Here is a 25,833-nt window from a genome sequence, read left to right on the forward strand (position 1 = left end):
CTTTAACCATCATTTGACATGCTTTAATTTCTGTGACACTTCTCTCTCTCTCGTCAGTCCTTCTTGGTCCAAGATGTCTTGCTGTTCCTTCTATAGTCTCCTCTTCTTACTACATCTACTCTCTGTAGGGAATCCCAAGTATTTTTGTAGCTACATTATTCATATATTAATAATTCTTAAATATACATTAGTCCAGTTCTCCTTCCTGAACTCCAGACTCCGTACGTCCCGTTTTCTCCTGAATGTTTCCTGTTATGTGGAATGTCCCAAAACTCTCAAATTCAGTGTGCCCAGTCACTCAAGCTTGCTTCTTCTCCTGTCTAACTCCCCCCATTTTTTTTTTGCAAATGGCATCATGATATCCTTAGGCAGTCAAGCCAGAAAACTTGGTATTTCCTCTGTTAATAGCTTCCTTATTGACCTCCATGTTTCCAGTATTGTTCTTCTATACAAATAACAGCCAACTTTGGTTTTAAAGAGTAATTCAGATTATATCAATCCTTGCTTAAAAGTTTTCAATGGCTTTTCATGGCAAGTAAAATCCAAACCTCTTCCCATGGCCCTTCCTGATTTGGCTCCTGCCTTTCTCTCATTGCTACCCTTTTGTTAACTCTTCCCCAGTGACTTTGGCCTTCTTTCCATCCCTCACCCATTTCAGAGCCTTTTGTTGTTTTGTTTCTTAGAATATTCCAATTCCAGATTTTTGCCTTACTGGTTCCTTTTTCTGTGGTTGGTTTGAATGTAACTTTTCACAGACAAGTCTCTGCTGATCATCCCAGGGAATTCAGTGCTCTCCCTGCCCACCTGGATTGCTGTTTTGTATTATACATTGGAATTTTCACTATCTGAAATTATCTTGTTCGTTTATGTTTTCATTGTTTGTCACTCTGCTTAGAACAGAAACTTTGCTTTGTTTATTACTATATCTCTGTTACTTCAGAGAGTGCCTGGAACATGGTGAGTAACCAAAAAATATTTTTTAAGTGAAAAAAAAAAAAAAGAACAGTATACTTGGATCCTGACTGCTTACAGTTCTCTGAACTACAACATAGTTGCCCATTCTGCTTTCTCTACTTCTTTGCTCTCCTCTTTTCCCTTTTTCTTGGTTCAACTCCTGCTATCCTTCAGTACGTGACTTTGTTACCTCCTCCAGGAAGCTCTCTTTGATCTTATGAGTTAACACCTCCAGTAGATTCTATAGCACCCTATACATTATCCTTTTCAGAGTACATATGCACTTATCAGAAAAATTTTTGTTAGTCCATTAGACTTCTGCTAGGGATGGTGTTTTAGCTCTGTGGGAACCTGTTAAAATACACTTGAGAAACTGTACTTAAAGAATTCTTTTGTGGAATTATTTGCTAAATCATAGAACCCTTTGGTAATGTAAATTAGCAGTCTCTCAAGTTCTTCCACTTGCCCAGTGTTGATTTTTAGACAGTGCGTTTTTTTTTAAAGCATAGGAGCATACACAAACTTACTTATAGAAAAAACTCATATCCTCACTAAAGTTTTCTATAAGAATACTAATAACATTAAATATGGTACCTACCATTTATTGTCTATTATATACCATGCATCTCTGACATAGATTGTCTTATTCACAAGTAGCTATATTATTCTCATTTTACATCTGCGGAAAGTGAGACTCATGTAGTAATCTGTAGCTAGTAAAATAAAGCTGGGATTTGAATCCAGGTCTCTGATTTCTAAGTCCAAGCTCTTTCTACTACACCATGCTGCCCCCTATGGGACAAGCCCACGTTTCAGTGCTGTTTATTAAAAATATCAATTATTATGGTAAGGCTTACAAAATGGGAACTCTTATAAGCTATAGCAGCGATTTTCAACCAGTAATAGTCAGGTATTGAATGTTTTACAAATTCTTGTGATACACTGGTTGAAATTGCTGAACTATAAAATTAAGAAAGATGCTTTGAGTGCCGTTATTTTAATTGACTAAAAAAAAAAGGTACTAATTTCAACATGTCACTAGGCAAAAACATTATATTGCTTTTGACTAGTATGCTTTCTCTCTGTTTATAAGCATAAAGGTTGTTTTTGTAGAGATTTGTGGTTAGCATTTGCCATGTAAATTGAAACTTGATTCCCAAGAGTAGAGGTGACTTGTTAGATATCTCTTCCCGCTTGTTTTAAGTTGTCTCCTGCTTGCTGTATTCATGGTGGTGCCAATCTACTTATTTGGTCTTAGTCTCTGGATTCTAGTTTATCCAGGGTTTCTCTATTTTCCACCTTCCACCCCAGGACACTGGTGCCATGTGGATAAGAAGTTTACCATGAACTCTTAGTCAGATGGACCTGCTTCCTATCTCATTCTTGTCAGACCTATTTCCTAGAGCAGTGGTTCTCAACCTTCTGGCCCTTTAAATACAGTTCCTCATGTTGTGACCCAACCATAAAATTATTTTCGTTGCTACCTCATAACTGTAATGTTGCTACTGTTATGAATCGTCATGTAAATGTGTGATATGCAGGATGGTCTTAGGCGACCCCTGTGAAAGGGTTGTTCGACCGCCAAAGGGGTCGCGATGCACAGGTTGAGAACTGCTGTCCTAGAGACTGGGCCTGTTCTCCTTCCTTACCTGGTTTTGATCAGATTCCCTCACTGACTTGGCCTGCACATGGTACTGCAGCCCTCTCCATTCCACACTTCTGAGGCCTCATCCCTGCTCTGTGTCCTTTTGTATCTCAGAAACTTGGGATAGAACTGGGCTGAATCTTTTCTACTCTAAATGGTGTTGACCTCAGGTTACTGCCTTGGTTTCCTATCCCTCTGTTGCTCCAATTTTGTTCCCTCTATGCTTTTAGACTCTTAAACTGAGCAGTGTTTTCTAGTGCTTGATGGGACCAATGCCTCAGCACAAAAGAACGTGATCAGTGGAGATAGGATTGAGAATATGCTGGACTGAAATAGGTAACTTTAGATCATATTACTTACCACTCACTGCCTTTCTTCTGTGCATCTCTGGGGATGGGGATGGTGATGGAAGACAGTCTATATGTGATGATGTAGAGCTCATCTTCTTTAGATTCTGCTCATCTGAGGGGTCTATAAGCTTAGTAATGGACAAACCCGACATTGATTGTTTGTATCTTGCATACTGTAGAGCATCCATGATCCATCTCATTTCACGCCAAACTTCATCTATTTGCTTTGAAGTAAAATGGTAAAGGACATTGTTATCAAACCAGTATGAAAAAGAAGTAAGTTTCCCCGAGGGTCCAGGATGATACATTTTGCACTGTATTGGTTTTGATCAAGAGTAAAATATTTTTAACATAGGTTTGCTAAGTTAAAAAAATACTTCTTTATAATCATGTCTTGCATACTTATCTGAGATGCTATATCATTTAGTTCAGTGATGGCGAACCTATGACACACGTGTCAGAGGTGACACGTGATCTCATTTTTTTGGTTGATTTTTCTTTGTTAAATGGCATTTAAATATACAAAATAAATGTCAGAAATATAAGTCTTTGCTTTACTATGGTTGCAAATATCAAAAAATTTCTATATGTGTCATGGCACCAGAGTTAAGTTAGGGTTTTTCAAAATGCTGACACGCCGAGCTCAAAAGGTTCGCCATCACTGATTTAGTTCAGATAGCAAAAGACCTGGATTCCAGCTGGGATCCACCACTTATTAGCTCTCTAACAATCTTTGCTAAGTCACTTCACCTCTTTGAGCCTTCGTTGCCTTATTTGTGAAATGTGATAAAACATCTCCCCTTTTATACCTCACAATTGCTAAGATGATTGGGTGAAATGATGAATCTGAAAGTGCTTTGTAAAAACTACATATGAAGTGTTATTAATTTTCAGCATATAATGAAATATTCCTTATAGAGCCTTCATCTATACTTAAAGAATATCCTTTAAAGAATATCCCTAAACCTGGTGCTCCCAACAGAGTAGAGTCTGAAACTGTGACAGTCAGCCATGCTCAGAGTGACTAGTTGTGAACTAGTGAATGGCACTGTGTGGTTGATAGCCATTTCCCCTTGCTTTCTAGTTCTCTTCTGCCCTAGAGTGACGGGACTTGGCAGAGTATTCAGGGCTGGTACTGAGAGCATAAGTTTGAGCTTCAGGCTTTGTTACACAGTGAGTTGGGCAGGAGGTTCAGCAGTGGGCAGGCCCATGAGGAGGCACTAAGCATTAAAAAGGGGAAGTCTGAATGAAGTCCAGCCAGAGTGGGAATCCCAGACAAGACTCAGACCAATTTTCTTGATGGAATTGTTGCTCTCTCATCTGGCTCTAATTGCTCCTACCTTATGTAACATACTCTTGTCTCAGTGTTGTTTTAAAGGCACTACGTGACTGTGGACAGTTTTAGAGTGCCAGCTAAGGCAGGGACTGTGCTTCTGTATCTGTTACTCTTGGCTGTGCAGAATAAAATAGGTGGGTACTCAATAAATGATTGCTCAGGGAATGAATAAGTGAATGAATGAATGAATGAATGAATGAATTAGTGGTTACCTAAAGATCTCTACCATCAAACAGAGTTATTATGAGGATTAAGTAAGATGATGTGGATGAGTGCACTTTATAAACTGTACATTATAAAATTATCAGTTGTTGCAATGATAATTGTAATTATTGTAATGGGCTGAATTTGGCCTCTCAAGTGATATGTCCATGTTCTAATCCCTGGAATTTGTGAATATGACATACTAGAAGCCCGATGCACGAATTCGTGCACGGGTTGGGTCCCCAGGCTTGGCCGGTGATCAGTGCCAATCAGGGCCATCTCATCCAGTCCTGATCAGGGCTGGGCTGATCGGGGCCTGCCGGCCAGGGGGAGGGATGGGGAGAGGGACCGCGGGAGGTTGGCCTGGCCTGCTGGGGGCAGGAGGGGCCGTGTGAGGTTGTCCAGCCAGCCCTGATCAAGGTCAGTCAGGGCTGGCTGGCCGGGGGGAGGAACTGGCTGGAGGTAGGGACTGGGGGAGGTTGGCCAGCCATGGGAGGTTGGCTGTGGGAGCACACTGACCACCAAGGGACAGCTCCTGTGTTGAACGTCTGCCCCTGGTGGTCAGTGCACATCATAGTGACTGGTCAATTGGTCATTCTGGTTGTTCGGTTATAATGGTTGCTTAGGCTTTTTTATATATATATAAGGCCCGGTGCATGAAAATTCATGCACTGAAGGGGGGGGGGTGTCCCTCAGCCTTGCCTGCTCCCTCTCACAGTCCAGGAGCCCTCAGGGGCGGTAGGCAACCTGGTGATCAGGGCAAGGCGACGCCGCATCACACCTCTGCTGCTGCCACTGCCAGCAATGCAAGCCTCAGCCAGCCCTGGTTACCTGAGCCTCGGGCGGCCCTGGGTGGGTGGGCAGTTGCCATCCAAGGCTTGCCTGTGCCTTGGGCCAGCCCTGGGCGGTTGGGGGGCTAAGGTGACTGGGGGACTCTGGAGGCAGGTGTGTGGCAAGGCCGGGCCCGCCTCCAGGCAGGCCCGGCCTTGCCGTGTGCCTGCCGCCCTGGTGGGGCTGAGGGGACTGGGTGCTACCATCTTGTGGCTGTGGGCACCGCCATCTTTGAGAGTGTGGCAGTCAATAGCATATTCCCTCCTTATTGGCTGTGGGCACCACCATCTTTGAGGGCAGGCCAGTCAATTAGCAATTCCCTCCTTATTGGCTGTGGGCGCTGCCATCTTTGATGATGTGAGGGTCAATTAGCATATTCCCTCTTTATTAGATAGGCTATAGACTAGAGACCTGGTGCATGAAATTCGTGTACTCAGGGGAGTCCCTCAGCCTGGCCTGTACCCTCTCACAGTCCAGGAGCCCTCGGGGGATGTCCGACTGATGGCTTAGGCCCATTCCTCATGGGGAGTGGGCCTAAGCTTTCAGTCAGACATCCTCCTGCCACTGCTGCTGCACTAGCCAGCCATGTGCCCGGCTTCTGGCTGAGCGGTGCTCCCCTGTGGGAGTGCAGTGATCACCAGGGGGCAGCTCCTGCACTGAGCGTCTGCCCCCTAGTGGTCAGTGTGCATCATAGCGGACAGTTGTTCTGCTGTTCGGTCAATTTGCGTATTAGCCTTTTATTATATAGGATGCTAATAGAGTAAAAATTACCTTATATGGCAAAAGATGTGATTGATTCAGTTAAGGATTTTGAGAGGAGGAGTTTATCCTGGGTTATCTGGGTGGGACCTAATTCCAATGATAAACGTCCTCATAAAGACATTCCTATATAAGTGAGGCAGAGGGAGATTTGGCAGACAGAAGAGGAGGAGGCAATGTGGCTGCGCAAGCAGAGATTGAAGTGATGTGGCCACAAGTCAAGAAGCTGGGAGAAGCAGAGAGCAGATTGTCCTGTAGAGCCTACCTAGGACGTGTGGCCCTATCAACACCTTAATTTCAGATTTCTGGCCTCCAGAATGGTGACAATAAGTTTCTCTCATTTTAAGCCACCCTGTTTTTGGGAATTTGTTACAGCAGCCACAGGGAACTAATTACAATTATTAATAGTAACTACTTGTTTTCTTTGGATAAAATTGTTTTTGCCTATTGCTGAGGATGGATAGTGAGATTTAGTGTAGAAAAAATTTTAAAATTATGTGTAGAAACAATGTTTATTTTTTAAATTTTCTCAGTGATGAAGTGAAGAGGTATTAACTGAAGAAAAATTAAAAGCATAGGTACAGAGAAACCTGTGGACTGAATTTTACAGACTTAGCTAAGTAGCTTTAAAAGAAGTACAATTTTCACCCATTTTACCTTATACTGTTGATCTAAAAATAACTGACAACATAATCCCCCTGATTTTAAGGTCCAAATTCAGCTTCTAAAGACTTGCTGACATGTTTTTAAAAAGAAAGACCATGAACTCCCTAGGTCTATTGGTTAAAAGTTCTGCATCCATTTCTCACCCTGCCTTTTAAAAATTTTGGTTTTCATCCCATGAATTACACCCCTTTCTCTGTACTCAGGCAAGATAATATTTTTATTAAAATGTAAAGGTGATTGGTTTTCTCAGAGCACAGTTACAAGGTGCTTGAGGGGATGATAGATTGGCTATATTTAATGAGCTGTGTTTCTATTACAGCTTAGGAGCATTTGAAGCATTACAGTATATAAATTATAGCCTAATTGCCCTTTAGGCTTTAGCAGCTCAAACTATGCTGAACTCCAAGTCTCTGCACTTTGACATTTCTGCTGCATGTGCTGTCTATAAAGCCTGTCTACCTTATCTATGATTTTCTGCACCTCCCTGGTCTAGCCCTCCCCCTTTCTGGCCACAATCCTTGGCTTCTTTTCCTCACTGTATTTACATAGACTCCCTTGCTCTTTACAATGTTTGGTTTGTGTAGTAACTTCAACACTGTCTTAGATCTGGAATCATACAAATGCTCTTGTGGCTGGCGGTTGCCTCTGCAAGTTATCGTGTGTGGTGGGCTGAGCTGTTAATGCCAATGGGTGAGTGGCTACAGCTGGTTTTCATTCTGAGCAAGAGACTGAGAAGCCCCAAATAGATAAGGGGATAGGTAATATCACATTGTCTTCCGCCAGTTAAGGTATCCATGCTATATGGAACAAGGCATCGCATGGAAGGCTAAGGGTACAGAGAGGTGGTCTGGTTTTATCCTGGCCAAGAAGTGGTTTTTTGAACCCTTTGGAAATTGACTTTTATCCACGTCTATGTGTACCTGGCTGGGTGGAAGGAGTATGTAGAGGGGCTCTCAGGTTACCTGCTTTGGGAGACCAGAGCAGGCTAGAACTTTGAAGAATTCCTGGCCTGGCCTGCCTTTATCCATCCCACTTAATGGTGCAGTGAAAGGGAAGGAGAAAAAGGCAGTGGAGCCCAAATCTGGGTGACAAAGAAAGGAGCAAGCGTGGTAGCATCAGGGAGTGAGACTGTGGTGGGGAACTCCTGGAGGGGTTTGAGAATGTGACAGCCTGGAAAAATTCAGCCTTCTTGTTGGATGAACTGACTGAATTCAGGGAGGCTTAACGTGGAATAAAGCAGAAACCGAACCTAAGGCATGGTTAAAATATGCTTCTCTAAAAATATCTATGGTGGTTAAAGAAGCTATGAAATGTTAGAGCCAACCAGGCTCTTAGTAGTCATCTAGTCCAGCAGTTGCCAACCTTTTTGACCTCACGACCACCAGTGGTCTGCGGACCACGGGTAGGCGACTGCTGATCTGGTCCAATCCTTTCATTTTACATGTGAGGAAATTGAAGACCCTGGAGATCAAATGAATTGTTCCATACTCCAAGGTTTATCAGAAGATTCCAGACTAAAAATGTATGTTGATTGACTTCTGGTCATTATTCTTACTCTGTTCTACTGTCTCTTATATTAGGTTCAAAAAATAAGCCAGTCTTTCATATTGTCCTTATGCTTCATTCTTCCTTTTCTCCCTCACCCTCACCCCCACTCCTGTCGGTGTTCCACTTTTACTGGAAAAAATAAATATGTAAATGTTTTGATTTTTTAAATGGTACATTCCCAGGTCAAGAGAACAAGTAACTTCCTAAAAGGTTGATTTCTTTAGTTTGAGAGGTCACCTGAGATATCTCATTTACAGGATGAGAGAACTTGGATAGGATTTGCCTGCTTACCACTTTGCAAGTATATTACAATATCTTCTTCCTGAGTACTTAATAAATTCCAGGTCTTGCATATTCATATTTCAAAGCATTTTCCCTTCTTATTAATGAATGAAAAATGAATATATAAGTTATTACATACTTATGTGCAGGCATTTTGCTGAGTGCTTTACATGATTATCTTGTTGAATTCTCTCAGTAACATTATGAGCTAGTGTTGTTATTATCATCCCTGTTTTACAGATGAGGTTGGGAGTTAGAAAAATTTATTTGCTCCGTTCATAGTATTTTCTCATCTTAGGTAGCCATTATTTCTCGCTGGATGGTTCTAATAGCTTTGTATGTGGTTTTCCTGCACTTAGTCTTCTCCTTAAATCCAGGAATGATATGCAAATTATGTAGTGTGCATGGCTTTTGAGAATGGGTGCTTACTATAAACAGCCAGTATGGCCACACCCCTGCGCACAGGAGGACTATCCTGCCCTGCTTAAATCTATACTAAACATCTATGAGAACCTATAATTTACCTTCTCCAAAACTTTGGCCAGGTCCCTACTGTCTGCAGAATAAAGTGCAAATTTCTTACCCTGGCTTTTATTAAAACCCTTGTAATCTGATCTCATTGCTACTTTTATTCTTTCCCAGTTTCTTACTACCACCCTTCACTCAATTTATGCCCCAACTTATCTTGACTACTCATCATTCCCAAGTACTATTTTTTCTATACTTTCTGCCTTGTTTGTTTGTAATTTTTCTTTGGATTCCCCCATCCGCCAAAGTCTGTTTCTCCTCATGATAGTTTAGCCTATCTCCCTAGGCCCAGTTCAGATCTCAGATATCAGTTACATGCTCTATGGTAACCTCTCTTATACCCACAAGAGTAAGTTCATTTTTACCTTTTTGTGTTGATACAGTTTTTAAAAAATTTCTCTTTTGGCACCTAATTCATTTTATAATTGTATTTATACACATTTCTTGTCTCCCCTAATGAATTTTAAACTCTCAAAGGTTAGGGACCATGCCTAATTCAACTTTATATATGCTTACAGTGCCTGACAACTGGATGCTCAATAAATATTTATCATAGTGATATTTATCACAGAGCTATTGCTATTGTACTCATTTTGTGTATTGGGTAACTAAAGGGAGAAAGATCATAAGATTTGTCCAAGGGATTTAGAGGCAATGTCAGACCAGATTCACATTTTCTTGATGACTAGTTAGTACCTCTACCACAAGACCCTGAGGTGGTTACTGTAAGGCCTTCCCAGACAAGACCATGGACAGGGAATACATTTTTCTAACCTCTGTAGCTACACATTAAAGTGTCAAAGAAAGTGTCAAAATGCTGTGAGAAAGAAGTTCAAAGCACAAGGAATCTTAAGTCCAATGTGATTTGGGTTAACATAAACTAGCGGATCATTTTCTTCCCTTTTTCTGTGGGGTAAGTCAATTAATACAATGTTTCGGTTGGATTTGTCAGTGGGCTACTAGATAAGAATAATATTCTGATCACTACTTCTTGTGGCAGTGATTTTTCTCTCTCTATGGGAAACCACTGCTACCCGCCACAGTGGCTGATACAGCTCTTAGTAACACTGTGATTTAACTCTAGGGTTTTTTTTAAGCCTTTGTTTAAAAATGCACATTTTCTATGAATAACTCTACTCCAACACACTACACAACCTGGAGGAAATGGACATATTCCTAGAAAAATACAACCTTCCAAAACTTAATCAGGAAGAATCTAAAAATCTCAACAGGCCAATAACTATGGAGGAAATCGAAGCAGTAATCAGAAAGCTTCCAGCAAACAAAAGCCCGGGGCCAGATGGCTTCACAGGGGAGTTTTACCAAACATTCAAGGAAGACCTAAAACCTATCCTCCTCAGACTATGTCAAAAGATCCAAGAGGAAGGAATACTTCCCAGCTCATTCTATGAAGCCAACATCACCCTAATCCCAAAACCAGATAAAGACAATACAATGAAAGAGAATTATAGGCCAATATCCCTCATGAACATAGATGTCAAAATCCTCAACAAAATCCTAGCAAATCGGATCCAGCAGTACATCAAAAAGATCATACACCATGACCAAGTAGGATTTATCCCAGGGATGCAAGGATGGTACAATATCCGCAAATCAATAAATGTGATACATCACATAAACAAATTGAGAGAAAAAAACCACATAGTCATATCAATTGATGCAGAAAAAGCATTTGACAAAATCCAACACCCTTTCTTGATAAAAACTCTCAGCAAGATAGGAATTGAGGGATCATACCTCAACATAATAAAAGCCATATATGACAAACCCACAGCCAACATCATAATCAGTGGGCAAAAACTAAAACCATTCCCCCTAAAAACAGGAACAAGACAGGGATGCCCCCTCTCACCACTCTTGTTCAACATAGTACTGGAAGTACTAGCCGTTGCGATCAGACAAGAAGAAGAAATAAAAGGCATCCAGATTGGAAAAGTAGAAGTAAAACTGTCCTTATTTGCAGATGACATGATACTGTACATAGAGAACCCTAAAGACTCCATCAAAAAATTATTAGACTTAATAAATGAATTCGGCAATGTAGCAGGATACAAAATTAATGCTAAGAAATCCATGGCATTTCTTTACACCAATAGTGAACTTACAGAAAGTGAAACTACAGAAGCAATCCCATTTACCATTGCACCAAAAAAATTAAAATACCTAGGAATAAACTTAACTAAGGAGGTAAAAGACTTATATGCCAAAAACTACAGGACACTGAAAAAAGAGATAGAGGAAGACATAAACAGATGGAAGAACATGCCGTGTTCATGGATTGGTAGAATCAACATCATCAAAATGTCCATACTACCCAAAGCAATCTATAGATTCAATGCAATCCCCATTAAATTACCAACGGCATATTTCACAAATCTAGAACAAACGTTCCAAAAATTCATCTGGAATAAAAAAAGACCCCAAATAGCTGCAGCAATCCTGAGAATGAAGAACAAAGTAGGTGGGATCTCAATACCAGATATCAAACTGTATTACAAAGCCACTGTTCTTAAAACAGCTTGGTACTGGCACAAGAACAGACATATAGATCAATGGAATAGAATAGAGACCCCAGAAATCGACCCAAACCACTATGCCCAATTAATATTCGACAAAGGAGGCAAGAGCATACAATGGAGTCAAGACAGTCTCTTCAATAAATGGTGTTGGGAAAATTGGACAGATACATGCAAAAAGATGAAACTAGACCACCAACTCACACCATACACAAAAATAAACTCAAAATGGATAAAAGACTTAAACGTAAGACGGGAAACCATAAAAATACTAGAGGAATCCACAGGCAGCGAAATTGCAAACATATGCCGAAGGAATTTCTTCTCTGATAATGCTCCTAGGGCAATGGAAACTAAAGAGAAAATAAACAAATGGGACTACATCAAAATAAAAAGCTTTTGCACAGCAAAGGAAACCATCAACAAAACAACAAGAAGACCCACTACATGGGAGAACATATTTGCCAATGATACCACCGATAAGGGTTTAATTTTCAACATTTACAGGGATCTCATGAAACGTAACAAAAGGAAGATAAACAATCCAATAAAAAAAACGGGCAACGGACCTAGATAGACACTTTTCAAAAGAGGACATACAGAAGGCCGAAAGACATACGAAAACATGCTCAAAGTCACTAATTATACGAGAAATGCAAATCAAAACGACAATGCATTATCATCTCACACCTGTCAGAATGGCTATCATCAACAAATCAACAAACAACAAGTGTTGGGGAGGATGTGGAGAAAAAGGAACCCTTCTGCACTGCTGGTGGGAATGCAGACTGGTGCAGCCACTGTGGAGAACAGTATGGAGCTACCTCAGAAGACTAAAAATGGAACTCCCATTTGACCCAGTGATCCCACTACTAGGAATATATCCCAAGAAACCAGAAACGCCAATCAGAAAGGATATATGCACCCCTATGTTCATAGCAGCACAATTCACCATAGCTAAGATTTGGAAACAGCCTAAGTGCCCATCAGCAGATGAGTGGATTAGAAAACTGTGGTACATCTACACAATGGAATACTATGCTGCAGTAAAAAAAAAAGGAACTCTTGCCTTTTGCAACAGCGTGGATGGAAATGGAGAGCATTATGCTAAGTGAAATAAGCCAGTCAGAGGAAGATAAATACCACATGATCTCACTCATTTGTGGATTATAGAGAACAACATAGACTGATGAAAAGGGACAGATCCAAAGACTGAGAAACAGCGATCAGGATATCAATCCCCAGAAGGAAAGTAGGGGAGGGCCGGGGTAAGGGGAAGAGATCAACCGAAGGACTTGTATACATGTATATAAGCCAAACCAATGGACATGGACAACAGGGGGATGGGATCGTGAGTGTGCGGGGCGGGGGGTGGGGGGAGGTTGGGGGCTAATGGGGGGGATGAAGACACATTTGTAATACCTTAACTAATAAAAAAATAAATAAATAAAAAAAATGCACATTTTCCTGAGTTCTGGATTTTCACCAAATCAACAGGCTCCTTGCACACTGTGGTCTTTAAATTAGCCCAGCTGGCTGTTCTTTCTCATGAGTGTTTCTCATCCCCTCCACCCTGCCTTTTCTTCCTTTCTTTCACCTCAGAAGAAACAAACTATTACCTGAATGAAATCTAAAACTTGCTGGTGTCTTTGTTTGGCAGCTGCAACCTCGCTGTCTGAGATCGCTTCCCTCAGGGACTGTTGGGTATTCAGAGAATCCAGTTCCACAACAGCAGAAAGGCGGCAATACAGACTAATAAATTTCTCTCTGTAGCTGCAAAAATGAACTGGAAAATGGACAAGCAAAATAAAACATGTTAAGATCTGGTATCAAAATAGAGAAATTCATACCTCAGAGAAAATAAGTTGAATGAAAACATGATTTATTAATCCTATCAGTGGAAAATATTAAGCCATAAATAAATTATAAATGTGCTCTTAAGGAGCCAGTTGTCTGGTTTTAGTCAGACAGTATTCCTTTTTAAGGTTTACCAAGTCCTGGAAAGGTATGGGGAAATGGGGTTGGCTCAAGCTGCAGTTTATGATGTTCAGCCCCTAAAGTTGGGGCTGAAATATATACACATATATATGTATATATCATATATAAATTATTTATATATTGGGGAAATGAGTTTGCTTATCACTTTAAAGAAAAAAGCCAGATAACAATTGGAAATTTAGTTTTGAATCCCATGTCTGATTTCCAGTATGTATTTTGTACTGGTATGCTTCTTTCCAAGGCCAGAAGTCCCAGAAGATAGGAGAAATGTTTATCTCAGGGTATCTTTTGCCTGGCTGGTAAAGTTCCCTAAGGATCTAGTATGATAAATTTAATCCTCTTCTTGCCCCTCTGCTCCTCAGCTCCTCTGGAAGGATGATAAGAGTGGATGCCTTAACAGACCATATTTTTGTTTTCAGCAGATTTGGCCTTCCTCCCTCAAAAGACAGCGGGCCAGAGGCCAGGGTCAACAGTCTAACTTTCATCTCCATCATGGAGGAGGGAGACAGGAGTGTGGGACTCAGCCTGGTGCAGACGGCCTGAGATGGTCAGATTCTCCATACTTCTCTGACTGGCTATGATCACGTAACCATTTTAGATGGCAGTGGGATGAGGAACGCATCCTGATTCAGATAGTGTAGTACCAGTGTCTTCCTGACCATTGTTGAATTTGGAGACTCACTCTCTAGAAACCTCACTCTGTACTTCTGACCTATATCAATATGTTCCATGCTTTGGAAATAGGGTTGTTACAATGCAACAAGTAGGTGGAAACATTTTCATTCTGGCTTTCGGTGAGGAAGTTTAGGAGGAAGATCTAATTACTTCCTTTGGGCCTCTTCACTGTTGATTCACGAGACCTAGTAAGGAAGCTAAAAATCACAGGACCTTAAAATGGGGCATCTGGTCATCTCTGCACCTCACTGAGGAAGCCCTACTTCTCTGCTTGTTGAGAAATCTCTAGGACCTTACATTTCCCTTCTTACAGTTGCCTGCTTCCTTGCTTGATTTCCTCATAGAGTGAATCTCAGGTAGGTGTGAGGGTAGCCTGCTCTGTTTGTATTTCCTCTGGGGGAAGTGGAGGAGAATGGGGTGAGGGCTTCAGTGGCCCATTTTAACTCCAGCTGTGCACATTTCAAGGAGGTATTTCTTACTCAGGTAGTCTCAGTTTTGGGGGGTTGATTTTTTTCTCTAGTGTCAGATCCTTCCTTCCTACTTCCTTGCCTTACACACAGAAGAACTGATTTCATATAGCCTCTTAGTAAATAACCAACTATTGAGCTCTTCCCAAATGATCTACTTTTCCCAGCTTAATGGCCATAGAGCTCTCTCTTGACTTCAGGATCAAATCTAAACATCTAATTGCCATAAGGAAAGTTCCTTTCGATCTAGGATTTGAATTTATCTTCAACCTTTCATTTTGCACCACTCTCCATCTTCCACTTCCACTCATATTGACCCAAGCTGAACTTATGTAAGTCCTTTTGTACTTATATGGTTTTAAACATGCCTTTTCCTTGTCCTCAAATACCCTACTTTAAGTACCTTCGGGTCAGCTTTTCATCTGATACTTGAATGTCTTCTCAGTGAAATCTTCACTGACACCTCTTCCCCTCCAAACACAATTAGTTTTTCTCTTTTGTGCTCCTAGGGCACTAGTTTCCAAATGTATCAGGACACTTATCCTGCTTTATTGTAATTCTGTGTTTACTTGACTGCCTTGGTATTAAATTGCTTTGAGGGCAAGAACCATGCCTCCTATTAATTTTTATTTCCTCAAAACCTGGAACATTATAGCTTCTCAATTAATGATTATTGACTGAACAATAACAAAAAATGTACTGATCTGAAGAGGGCAGACCTTTCCTCTTTCCCTCTGTTCTCTTTTCTCACTGTGCTCTTGATTTTCCTGTTTTTAAAGATGTATTCCAGGAGTCACCGTTATTTTGTAGCTTACTCTTGACACTTGTAGCTCCCTGAATGTCTCTTCATACCTTTCAAGGAGGGATTACATCTTGTTAGTACTTGACAGATGCCCTCTCATTGGCTGCAGAGTGAAGAAAGTGAGGTGTCTCACAGGCTGCCTTTTCAAACCAAGTTGTTAAAAAAAAATCTCTTTTCCCTTCTTTCTAAAATGTGACTTGGAAGATAGGGTGAGGGACTGAAGAATTACTTTAAAAGAAGCACTATCAGTTTCATCTAAATTCTAAAACACTAGGGTGTCCACAATTTTCTCTTGTGTCTCCTTGTGGTAGGAGTCTTGGATCAATGGGTGGTCTCAGAGTGCCCACACCACCCGTGCCACTCACCACAGTGACCTATGAGGACATTTCAACTACAACGCTGCACTTTCCTGCTCTAGTGGTTTTTATCCAGAGCCTTTAATGTTACTTTAACAAATATTACTTTAACATAGTCTTTTGTGGTTTAGCAATGATACATTTGGTAGCCATCACTGAGGAGGGGAAGATAGACTGGAAGCTTCTAATTCTTTTCTAATGTGAATCACATGCATTTTACAGACAAAATGGTATAAGGGTAAATAATGCATTATCTGGGCCACATTACTAATTTGTTAGTAATTTACAAAGTAAGACTCATTTTCTGTAGTGTTGTCTTTGTCTTTTCTCGATATAAGATAGTGACAGACTATAAAATGCAGTTGGCACCAATACTGGAAGCCAGATTGGAGTATAGTAGAGTGGAAAGTACTCAAGCTTAGGTATCAGACAGAACTGGGTTTGAATCATTGTTCTGCCACTTACTACCTGCATGATCATGGGCAGGTAACTTCTGGGAGCCTCTGTTTTCTCATATCTAAGTCAGGGATAATAATGCCTCCCTAGGATTAAATATATATATAGTGCCCAGCACAACATGTGGCACATATAAGATACGAAATAAATGTTTATTCACACCCCTATCCCATCCTTCCAGGAAGAATGAGACATTGAGTAGTCAGAGTATTAGAACAGGATTGAGATGAGAATATTCTCCCTAAAGATCTCTAACTCAGTAAAGTTCTAATCAGTCTGGGTCATACAGCCTAGTTTGGAGGCTAAGGAATCAGCAAGATTACCTCCTGGGGTCACTTTTAGTTCCATGATTCTTTGCCAAGATGTCAGAAAGAACTTGGGCACAAAATGACCCTCTAACGATTCCTGGTAGTAAATGAGTTGACAGTTGAAATTCAGGAATGGTATCCTAAATCATGAAAAATGGGCATCAGGAATGAGGGTTGAGGCTGTGCCATTTCTTGTAAGCCTGTGGCCTGGATTCCATTAGGCTCAATGCCTGGATATCCCACAGGCACCTCAAAACTCATCATTTGTCAAATTGAACTCATCATCTTTCCCTTCCCCCAAACCTGTTCCTCCCCTCATAATTCCTATTTTGGTAGATGGCAACATTATCCATCTCAGCACCCTATTCAGACTCTCTGGCTCCTCCATCTTGCTCTTCAACCACATTAAATCAATCACAAAGTCCTATTGATTTTAACTCCTAAAATCCTCTTGCCTCTGCTTTCTCTTCTACACCCCTATTGGTGGCAACCTTGGTGTGGGTTCTTATTGTCCACATGGACAACTCCACTCTCTTAACTGTCTCATTGCCTCTAGTCTCAGCTCTTTGTGTGTGTATGTTTTGGTTCTTTTGCAATCCATCCTTCACAGAACTGCTAAAAACCAATAAAATCATATTATTCCTTTTGTTAAATCTTTTAATGACTTCCCATTGCCTATTGGATAAAGTCTAACATCTTTAGGATGGCATAAGTAGCTCTTGGTGATTTGGACCTTTTAAATTTTTAGTTTCATCTCCTGTCACTCTTCAGATGCCTTAAGCATCTGTCACAATGAGCTACTAAAATATACTTATTTGGGCTCCATTTTCCCAGGTCTCCAAGCCTTTGTGCATGCTGTTCCTTCTGCTTTAAGTGACTTTCTTTTTCTGCTCTGCCTTTTATTTCATTTTCTGGATATTTGTTTATCTTTCAAGGCCTAGTTCATATGTTACCTCTCTAAGAAAAGGATTAGGTGTCTTTCCTCTGAAATTCAACAGCCTATCTGTTACAACAGTGCTTTTGTTGTATTGGGACTGTTGGTATAGATGTCTGTAGCCTCTACTGGACTCTAGGCTTCTGATAGGCAGATTGGTCCTACTAATGTCCTTACGTCCAGCCCTGGCATAGGACTTGGCATAGTGGAAACGCAGTAAATATTTATTGAATGAAGGAAGTAGCCAAGCACTGAAGTACAAAATACATACCAGGCTTCAAATTAAAAAAAAGAAATCCCCCAGTTTTTTAATCTTGTTGGTCCAATCAGTATGAATCATAGACCCAAGGAAATCAATAAAAATTAGCTTTCCTCATCATAGGGCTGCTGTCAATGTTGACTGCTCACAGGGTCAAGGCAGGGCAACCTCCTTAGTGCAGGCAAGGCAAATTCTCAAGAGGCCACATCCCTGGACAGAGTTTCTAAGGGCTCATGATACTCCTTTTCCTTTTGTTTCTGGAACAGTATAAATAGTGACCTTTGTCAGCCCCCAGCACATGCTTTATTACTGCAGAGGAGTGCTATCCTGCTTTTATCCAAAGGATGGGGGAGTGTCAGCCCTCAGGCTGTGGAGGGGGAGTAGGTCTGAACTGTGTACTTGGTTGCCTCAGCTCAGCCCTGCTCACAGAGATCTCACAACATCCTATGTAACAGTCTCTTTCCCCCACAATTAACTGTGGAGAAACACCTTATGGGTCTGCCCTAGCCTAGTCTTTACTCCAGGACGCAGAGGGCTAAGCTCTTTATTGTTTTGTCCTTGCTAGATCTATTTAGTGCAGAGGGCTAAGCTCTTTATTGTTTTGTCCTTGCTAGATCTATTTAGTGCTGGAATAGGCCCAGATGCAGTTTTCCATAGCTGGTTAGCAAGTTATTTATGATTCACTAAGGCCACTGGCAGAAACATGGTCAGTCTGCCAAATCTCAAATACTTCCATCGGGGCAGGGATGGCTTACACTAGTCAAACTGAGATATAGTGTAATGCTTTATTCTGTTATAATTTACATATGCCTATAATTTTCACCTTTTCAGGCTTTGTTTGAATTTCCCATGTTGTCAATACAGTTTTCTGAGTTCTGGTTGAATTTCCAACAACCTTCTCTTTCTCAGAAATTCTTAGTGTATGTGTTGACCTTTTACTTTGGACCTATCTAGGGAAGAAAGGAGTTCCTACTTCTAAGAAACAAGTAAAAATTGCTTAGCATTTTTTTTAGCAGGGCTTAGGCCCACTATAGCAAGTTCTTAGCAGTTGCTATAGAAGATGATATTAATGCTTAGTGGGCTAAGGTAATCTATCTCTGGGGAAGCTCTGATTACTTGGGGATAAGATTCTTACTAAGGCCCAGCAATATTTTAAAAATTGTTGCTGGTGGTGCTGAAGTACAGTAAACATTGTACTAGGGTGCATTAATTTCCTGCGACTGCCAACATTTCCTCCTGATCCGTAGAAAAGACTAATAGAATAGTGTATGCCAATGGAACCAAGCCCGACCAAGTGGTCTTTCCTGGAAGCTTACGTGGTGCTCATTAATCAGCTGGATCACCAATGATATGATAATAAAGGAGGACCAGGAGGGCAAGAAGGTACGTTTTACTATAGGAAGAAACATATTAAAGTTAGGAACTATTGAGACTCAGGCTTTGATTGGGGACCTGGTTTTCATAGGTGAAAAATAGTATTTGATGGTCTTACATTGCTTTTACTATTAAGTAAGACAGGTCAAAGAGATAAGAACTGTTGGATTCTGTTACTATGCTAACCACATCCCTAGTTCTGTAAATTCCTAAAATGTCTTTCCCTCTGTGTTCTAGGCAGCAGTACTTCAAGTGTGGTGCATGGACTGGCAGCATCAGTGTCAGCTGAGAGCTTGTTAGAAATGCACATTGTCCCGTCCCTTTCCCAGACCTTCCGACTCAGCATCTCTGGAGTGGGGCTCCAGGAATCTGTTTTATTAGCAGGCTCTCCAAGTGAGTCTCATGCACATTAAAGTTTGAAAAGCATTGTTCTAGAGTATCATATCCTAAAGTATGTTTTCTGTGGGTTTTTAGTAAGTGCCATGCCCCAAATAGTCCCAGTCATTGTCAAATGAATTTGGAAAATGCAGAGTTAAACAAAGTTAAGCTTTTAAATTTTATTTTTGTGTGTGTGGGGGGGTGGACTACCAGATTTTGCAGAGCTTTTTAATATGTTACTCTACTGTTCACAATTCTCCATTGGGTTCTCAGCACACATAAAGTGAAATCTAACATTCTCATCATGGACTGTGATGTACTGCATGGTCTGGCCCCTATTGACTCTAATCTCATTTTCTATCTCTGTTGCTTTTGCTCACTACACTCCGCCTACAATGCTCTCCTAGCCAGACACACTCTTACTTTAAGGCCTTTGCACTTGCTGTTCTCATTGCATGAAAATCTCAGATCTCTGTTCAAATGTATCTTTTGCAAAGAGGCCTTCCCAGGTCATCCTGTACAAAATTGTATCTCCTGTCACTTCACTCCAGTCCCGCACCCTGATTTATTTTTCTCTATAGCCCTCCCTACTGTCTGACATTTACAATATTATTTTTTTATTGATTGATTTACTATTTGTCTACTTCACTAGAAGGTAAACTCCCTGAAGAGTTTGTTCATTGCTGATTCTTCACTACCTAGAATAGTGCTTGGCACATAGCAAGTTACTTAAGTATTTATTAATGAACAAATGAATGAAGAGAGTGAATCATAGCATAGAGAGAAACAATAGTGAGACAAAATGTGGCTGCCCTACAGCAGTGCATGCACCTCCCAGAAAGCAGAATAGAGAGGAAAACTTCCAGGGCTTGGTCATGCAGTGTCTTGGGAGTCATATGCCATTATGATTGATACCAAATCATTGATTGTTCCCACCAAAGCCATTGAGGCATGGGGAAATGAATTTCATGTATTTTTCCCCTGTAATTATGGAACAATAATGATCATTCCACACAGAATGGACTCCTGGTTATCTCTCTAATGAAGTATTTTTCTTAGTTCATTTCCCTGTTAATTATTCATTATCTATCCCTGGGAAATCATTCACTTTCATGGCTTCAGATGCTATCAATAGATATTGGTTAATTTCTGTGGTTAGTACCCAACTTCCTCTCCTGTGTTGCTACTGCCAACTGGACATGTCCATTCAGATATTGAGCTGAAAACATCACTTTTTTTCTTCTCTGACTTCCATACTTCCTGTAATGGCAGCAATAATCTTGCAGTCTTTGAGGCTAAAACCATGAGGATACTCTAGAAGTCTCTAGAGTTCACCTTTTCTCATTCAAATAGTTGCCCAGTCTTCCTGATTACTCCCAGTGTTATATCCTATATAATAAAAGACTAATATTGCAAATTGACCAAATGGCAGAACAACTGGTTGCTATGATGTGCATTGACCACCAGGGGATAGACGCTCAATACAGGAGCTGCCTCCCCCCCCCCCCCCCCGGTGGTCAGTGCGCTCCCACAGTGGGGGCACCACTCAACCAGAAGCTGGGCTCACAGCTGGCGAGTGCAGCAGCCATGGTGGGAGCTTCTCCTGCCTCCGTGGCAGTTGGACATCCCCTGAGGGCTCCCAGATTATGAGAGGGCATAGGCCGGGCTGAGGGACCCCCCTAAATGCACACATTTTGTGCACCGGGCCTCGTGTGTGTGTATGTATATGTATGTGTATATATATGGTTTTGTTTCTACCCTAACACTGGACTATTATAGTAATGACTGAACTATTTCCCCTCAACCCTGCTTTCAGTCTATCTTAAACAGATTCTTTAGCCTGACTCTTAAGATACTGGCCTGTATAATATCCATATAGCTTTATGTCCATGATTTCCTCACATCTCTTTTCTGATCTAGCCAAACTAGACCACTTGATCTTTTCCTGACTCTTTCTGAGTTCTTATATTCTCATGTATTTGCTCATTCTGCTCCACCTAATAAGAAAGCTTTTTCTTATTATCCATGTTTATTGACATCCTGTCCATTCTTTAACACCCACATCAAATATCCTCTCCAAGAAAGCTTTCTGATATATTCTTTGAGAAAATGTGCATTCTTTTCTTATTTTAATATCATTTAATGCTGGTGATTTTGGCACATTTTACCTCATTCAATAATAATTTGTATTCTTATTTTATTCCTGCCACCGTATTAAAAGCCCAGTGAGGGCAGAGCTTTTGTCTTACTAATCTCTGCATCTCCACATTAGGCCCCAGTATATATACTCAGTAACTTGAATTAAAATACCTTGATTCAAATTATATTTCATAACAGCAATACAGTTATATCATGGTCTGATGTTCTTTGGGTGGGGAATTTACTAAATAGTTATATTTACATCCAGGTCTCTTGGGAGTGACATAGCCAATCATTTGACACAGAAAGGTACAGAAAGGTTAAGTGATTGTCTCTGCCATACCTCAGATGACCCAGGACTCTCAAGCCCCAGTTTGCAAGTCTGATTTAGGCTTCTCTTAAAAACTTTTCCTCTTCTGGAAAAATAACAATTGCTTTCATCAGCTTTTGAGCCTTTGAACTACTTGGATCAAGGGAAATTGAGAGGCTTAATCCACTCATCCTCAAAGGATAAATTCAGATTCAGATGCCCAAGTCTCAGAACGAGGCATCGGGCAGTTGCCTGGTCTGCTTCTAAATCTGGTGGCTGGGGAGCAATCCAAAAAGAGTCTGCCTCCATTCTACCCACTAGTCACTCACTCTTCCATAAATCTTACAATTTGAACCCACAAAACTCTTGCTAATTGCCTCTTATTGGCCTGTTACAAGATGCAGCATAGGGAAGAGACAAAGCCTCCCTATTCACATTCTCAGTGGGCAGCAGGGGTCTCTGCAAAAATAAGGAAACTGGGGCCCAAGCTGTTCATTTCTGAAAGTCAGGACAAGATCTTCCACTATTCAGAATCTCACATAATTACAATATTGCCTCCTGGGAGACCCTGTCAGTTTATCAAATGGTCTATTAGAATTTTAGAGTGTATTTAATATTAGAGTCTGTTTAATAAATCAGCACTATTTAAAGTTATAGACTTTTTTCTTCAAAGTGATAGACACTCTACATTTTAATTTCAGTATTTTTTCCCAGTTGGAGGGAGGGAGGGAGAAAGGGAAGGAGAGAGAGAGAAGTGCTTTTCATGAAAACATCAGTTCTTGTATTTATGTTTTAAGAAAGCAAAGGGGAGGCAAGAACTGCAGCCTGATAACTGAACTTTCTGTTTAGAATTCCCTCCTTTCCATTGGGCCTTAGCTGGGTTTCAATAATTATTGCTCAGGCACATAGTCTTGGAGCTTTGCTTTCTCTCAGACTTGTACACAGTTCTAGGAAGGGTTGTTGCCAAAGCCATCATGTGATTTATTGACCCTCCACTGGGACAAGGGGGAACAGATATAACTTTGTGATTTTATTATAAGGAGGTTGGGTTAATATTTCTAGGTGAAACAAGCTACTATACCAAGTTCAAACATCTGAAGAGGGAGGTTAAGAAATCCTGAGTGTGGGGTGTAAGGATTATTCTGTCCTGGGGCTGTACAGACGTCGTCTGAGGCAGGGAGCAGGAGAAGAAAGGACACATTGTGACCCATTTCCAACACCTCCTGTGTGTAGAGGCGGAAGTTCCTTGCCTGCAGAGGGACACGCGCGGAGGAAAAATAGGAGAGTTACAACATGGCACTTACATAAACAACACCAAACTGGCATAAAACATCTAACAAAATTACACGACTTCAAGCTTGGAATTTTTATACAACATAAATATTAGGGTTCAGCCCATTTAATAATGCTATATAAAATCAAGATTTAAGGCAGTAATGTTCCACATAAACTCTGAAAACAACATTTATGCTTCTTATAAAAGTAGAAAATGATTGCATTCTGTGGGCTTTTCAAAATGATGAATATAATTACATGAAGCAACAAAAATGGATTGAATTAAAAATCCACTAGTTTCAATTTAAGTTGGTTAAGGGGGAAAAATGTAGTTTCTGGCCAAGGACTGAGGAAATTTTACAAGAATCAAAAAAAAATTGTTGTATGCACTCTTAGGCAGTTAAGCAGCCTTCTCCCAACATGTATATGTAGCCCAACAGTCACCAATGAAATATGAGCTGCTTCAAACCTGCTAAGCCTAAGAAACCCTTTAATAGTATCTACTGTCACAAGTAGACCTGGCAGTTTTTTTTCTCCACGAGAGTACATGGCCACCCCTAGAATATTCTTTTGCTCCCGTAGAGTTTTTATGGCATCTTGTGCAATTTATTCTTTGTCAGTGTTGGCTGTTAGGACTAGCCTTGCAGTATTAACTTAGAATCGGAGTAATAACCCAATGTAAGAACACTCTTGGAGTTTGTACTCTATACTCGCCTCTATGGTTCAGAGGCCAATACATGGTTGTCTCTCTGTTATTTAAAAAGAGACAGTTACTGCTGTAATAGTCTTCCTGATTACAGGGTAAACTTTGTTCATTGTGTGTGTGTGTGTGTGTTTTGGGTGGGAGTAGAAGGTGAAGGTAGGCCAAAAAGTCCTATCTAATAAAGTGGTAATATGCAAATTGACCATCACTCTAACACATAAGATGGCTGCCCCCATGTGGACACAAGATGGCCACCACAAGATGGCTGTCAGGGGAGGGCAGTTGTGGGCAATCAGGCCAGCAGGGAGGGCAGTTGGGAGGGACTAAGCCTGAAAGGGGGGGCAGTTTGGGGGGACCAGGCCTACAGTGGAGGGCAGTTAGGGGCAACCAGGCCTGCAGGGGAGGGCTGTTGGGAGCGACCAGGCCTGCAGGGGAGGGCAGTTGGGAGGGACAAGGCCTGCAGGGGAGGGCAGTTGGGGGGGGACCAGGCTTGCAGGGGAGGGCATTTGGGGGGGACCAGGCCTGCAGGGGAGGGCATTTGGGAGGAACCAGGCCTGCAGGGGAGGGCAGTTGGGGGGAACCAGGCCTGCAGGGGAGGGCAGTTAGGGGTGACCAGGCCGGCAAGGGAGGGCAGTTAGGGGTGACCGGGCCAGCAGGGGAGGGCAGTTGAGAGCGACCAGGCCTGCAGGGGAGGGCAGTTGGGAGGACACTTAGGGGTGACCAGGCTGGCAAGGAGGGAAGTTAGGGCGACCAGGCCTGCAGAGGAGGATATGGGCGACCAATCCTGCAGGGGAGGGCAGTTAGGGGTGACCAGGGCAGCAGGAGAGGACAGTTGGGGCAATTGGACAGTTAGGGGAGCAGTTAGGCATCGATCAGGCTGGCAGGGTAGTGGTTAGGGGGTGATCAAGCTGGTAGGCAGAAGCGGTTAGGGGATCAGGCCTAAAAGGGCAGTCAGACATCCCTCTAGGGGTCCCAGATTGGAGAGGGTGCAGGGTGGGCTGAGGGACAACCCCTCCTCCCTCCCCCCATGCACGAATTTCATGCACCAGGCCTCTAGTAAATAAATAAATAAAAGAATAATTCAGTGCTATATCTTGTTAACTTATTGGACAGAGCTAATTAAACTTTTACTGTTCTCTTCTATGCCAACAGCTTTTATTGAAATTGCTTGTTAGCAGAGGTTAGAATTAAAGACAATAATTTTGACAGTAAATTCTCTGTGGAAAGTTAACAGCATAACCTTGGCCATTGCTATAAATTGTACTACCACGTGTCTTCTTAGATACATCATTTGTACATCTAACTATAGATTTATTTATGTATTTCTTTTCCTTGCTTTATGCTATCCTGAAGTTGAGACTTGGTGCCCTTCAAGGTGGGCTAGCCAACGATTTTTCCTTGCTTGACCAGACCCTGTAAAATGGGGTCTAGGAACCTTGGAAGAAATCAACATGGAGAAGCTAGAGAAAAGGGGCAGAAGTACAGTCTGTGTCTACTTGTAGGCATCAAGTTCAAAGAGCTTATATGTGCAAAGTGGTGTTAAACCCAATGAAAAATGAAATACATACATACATATATATATCCTAATATATAAAAACCCGGGTTCGTCACGACCAAGCTCGACCAACCAGAAGCCAGTCCTGCAGTCAGTGCTGGGTTGCCGTGGTGACCCAGCACTGACTGCTGCAGCTGCAGGTGCGGTGACCCAGCACTGACTGCTGAGGTGGCTGCGAATCAGGCCCAGAGAGAGGCTTGAAGA

The 25,833-nt window shown here is 41.5% G+C and overlaps 1 protein-coding gene across 1 annotated transcript in view; it reads right to left on the reverse strand.

Annotated features, from left to right (window-relative positions):
• ANKFN1 (ankyrin repeat and fibronectin type III domain containing 1) overlaps positions 1-25,833 on the reverse strand; it is a 140,523-nt gene that overhangs the window by 7,436 nt on the left and 107,254 nt on the right. Inside the window, exons 14-16 of the mRNA XM_036341840.1 lie at positions 23,178-23,346; positions 13,260-13,426; positions 2,960-3,173 (exon numbers count right to left, since the gene is read on the reverse strand). Coding sequence (XP_036197733.1) covers positions 2,960-3,173; positions 13,260-13,426; positions 23,178-23,346 — 550 coding nt within the window. The remainder of the gene's footprint in view (positions 1-2,959; positions 3,174-13,259; positions 13,427-23,177; positions 23,347-25,833) is intronic.

This window comes from Myotis myotis, unplaced genomic scaffold, assembly GCF_014108235.1.
Source record: "Myotis myotis isolate mMyoMyo1 unplaced genomic scaffold, mMyoMyo1.p scaffold_m19_p_17, whole genome shotgun sequence".
Classification (NCBI taxonomy): Eukaryota; Metazoa; Chordata; class Mammalia; order Chiroptera; family Vespertilionidae; genus Myotis; species Myotis myotis.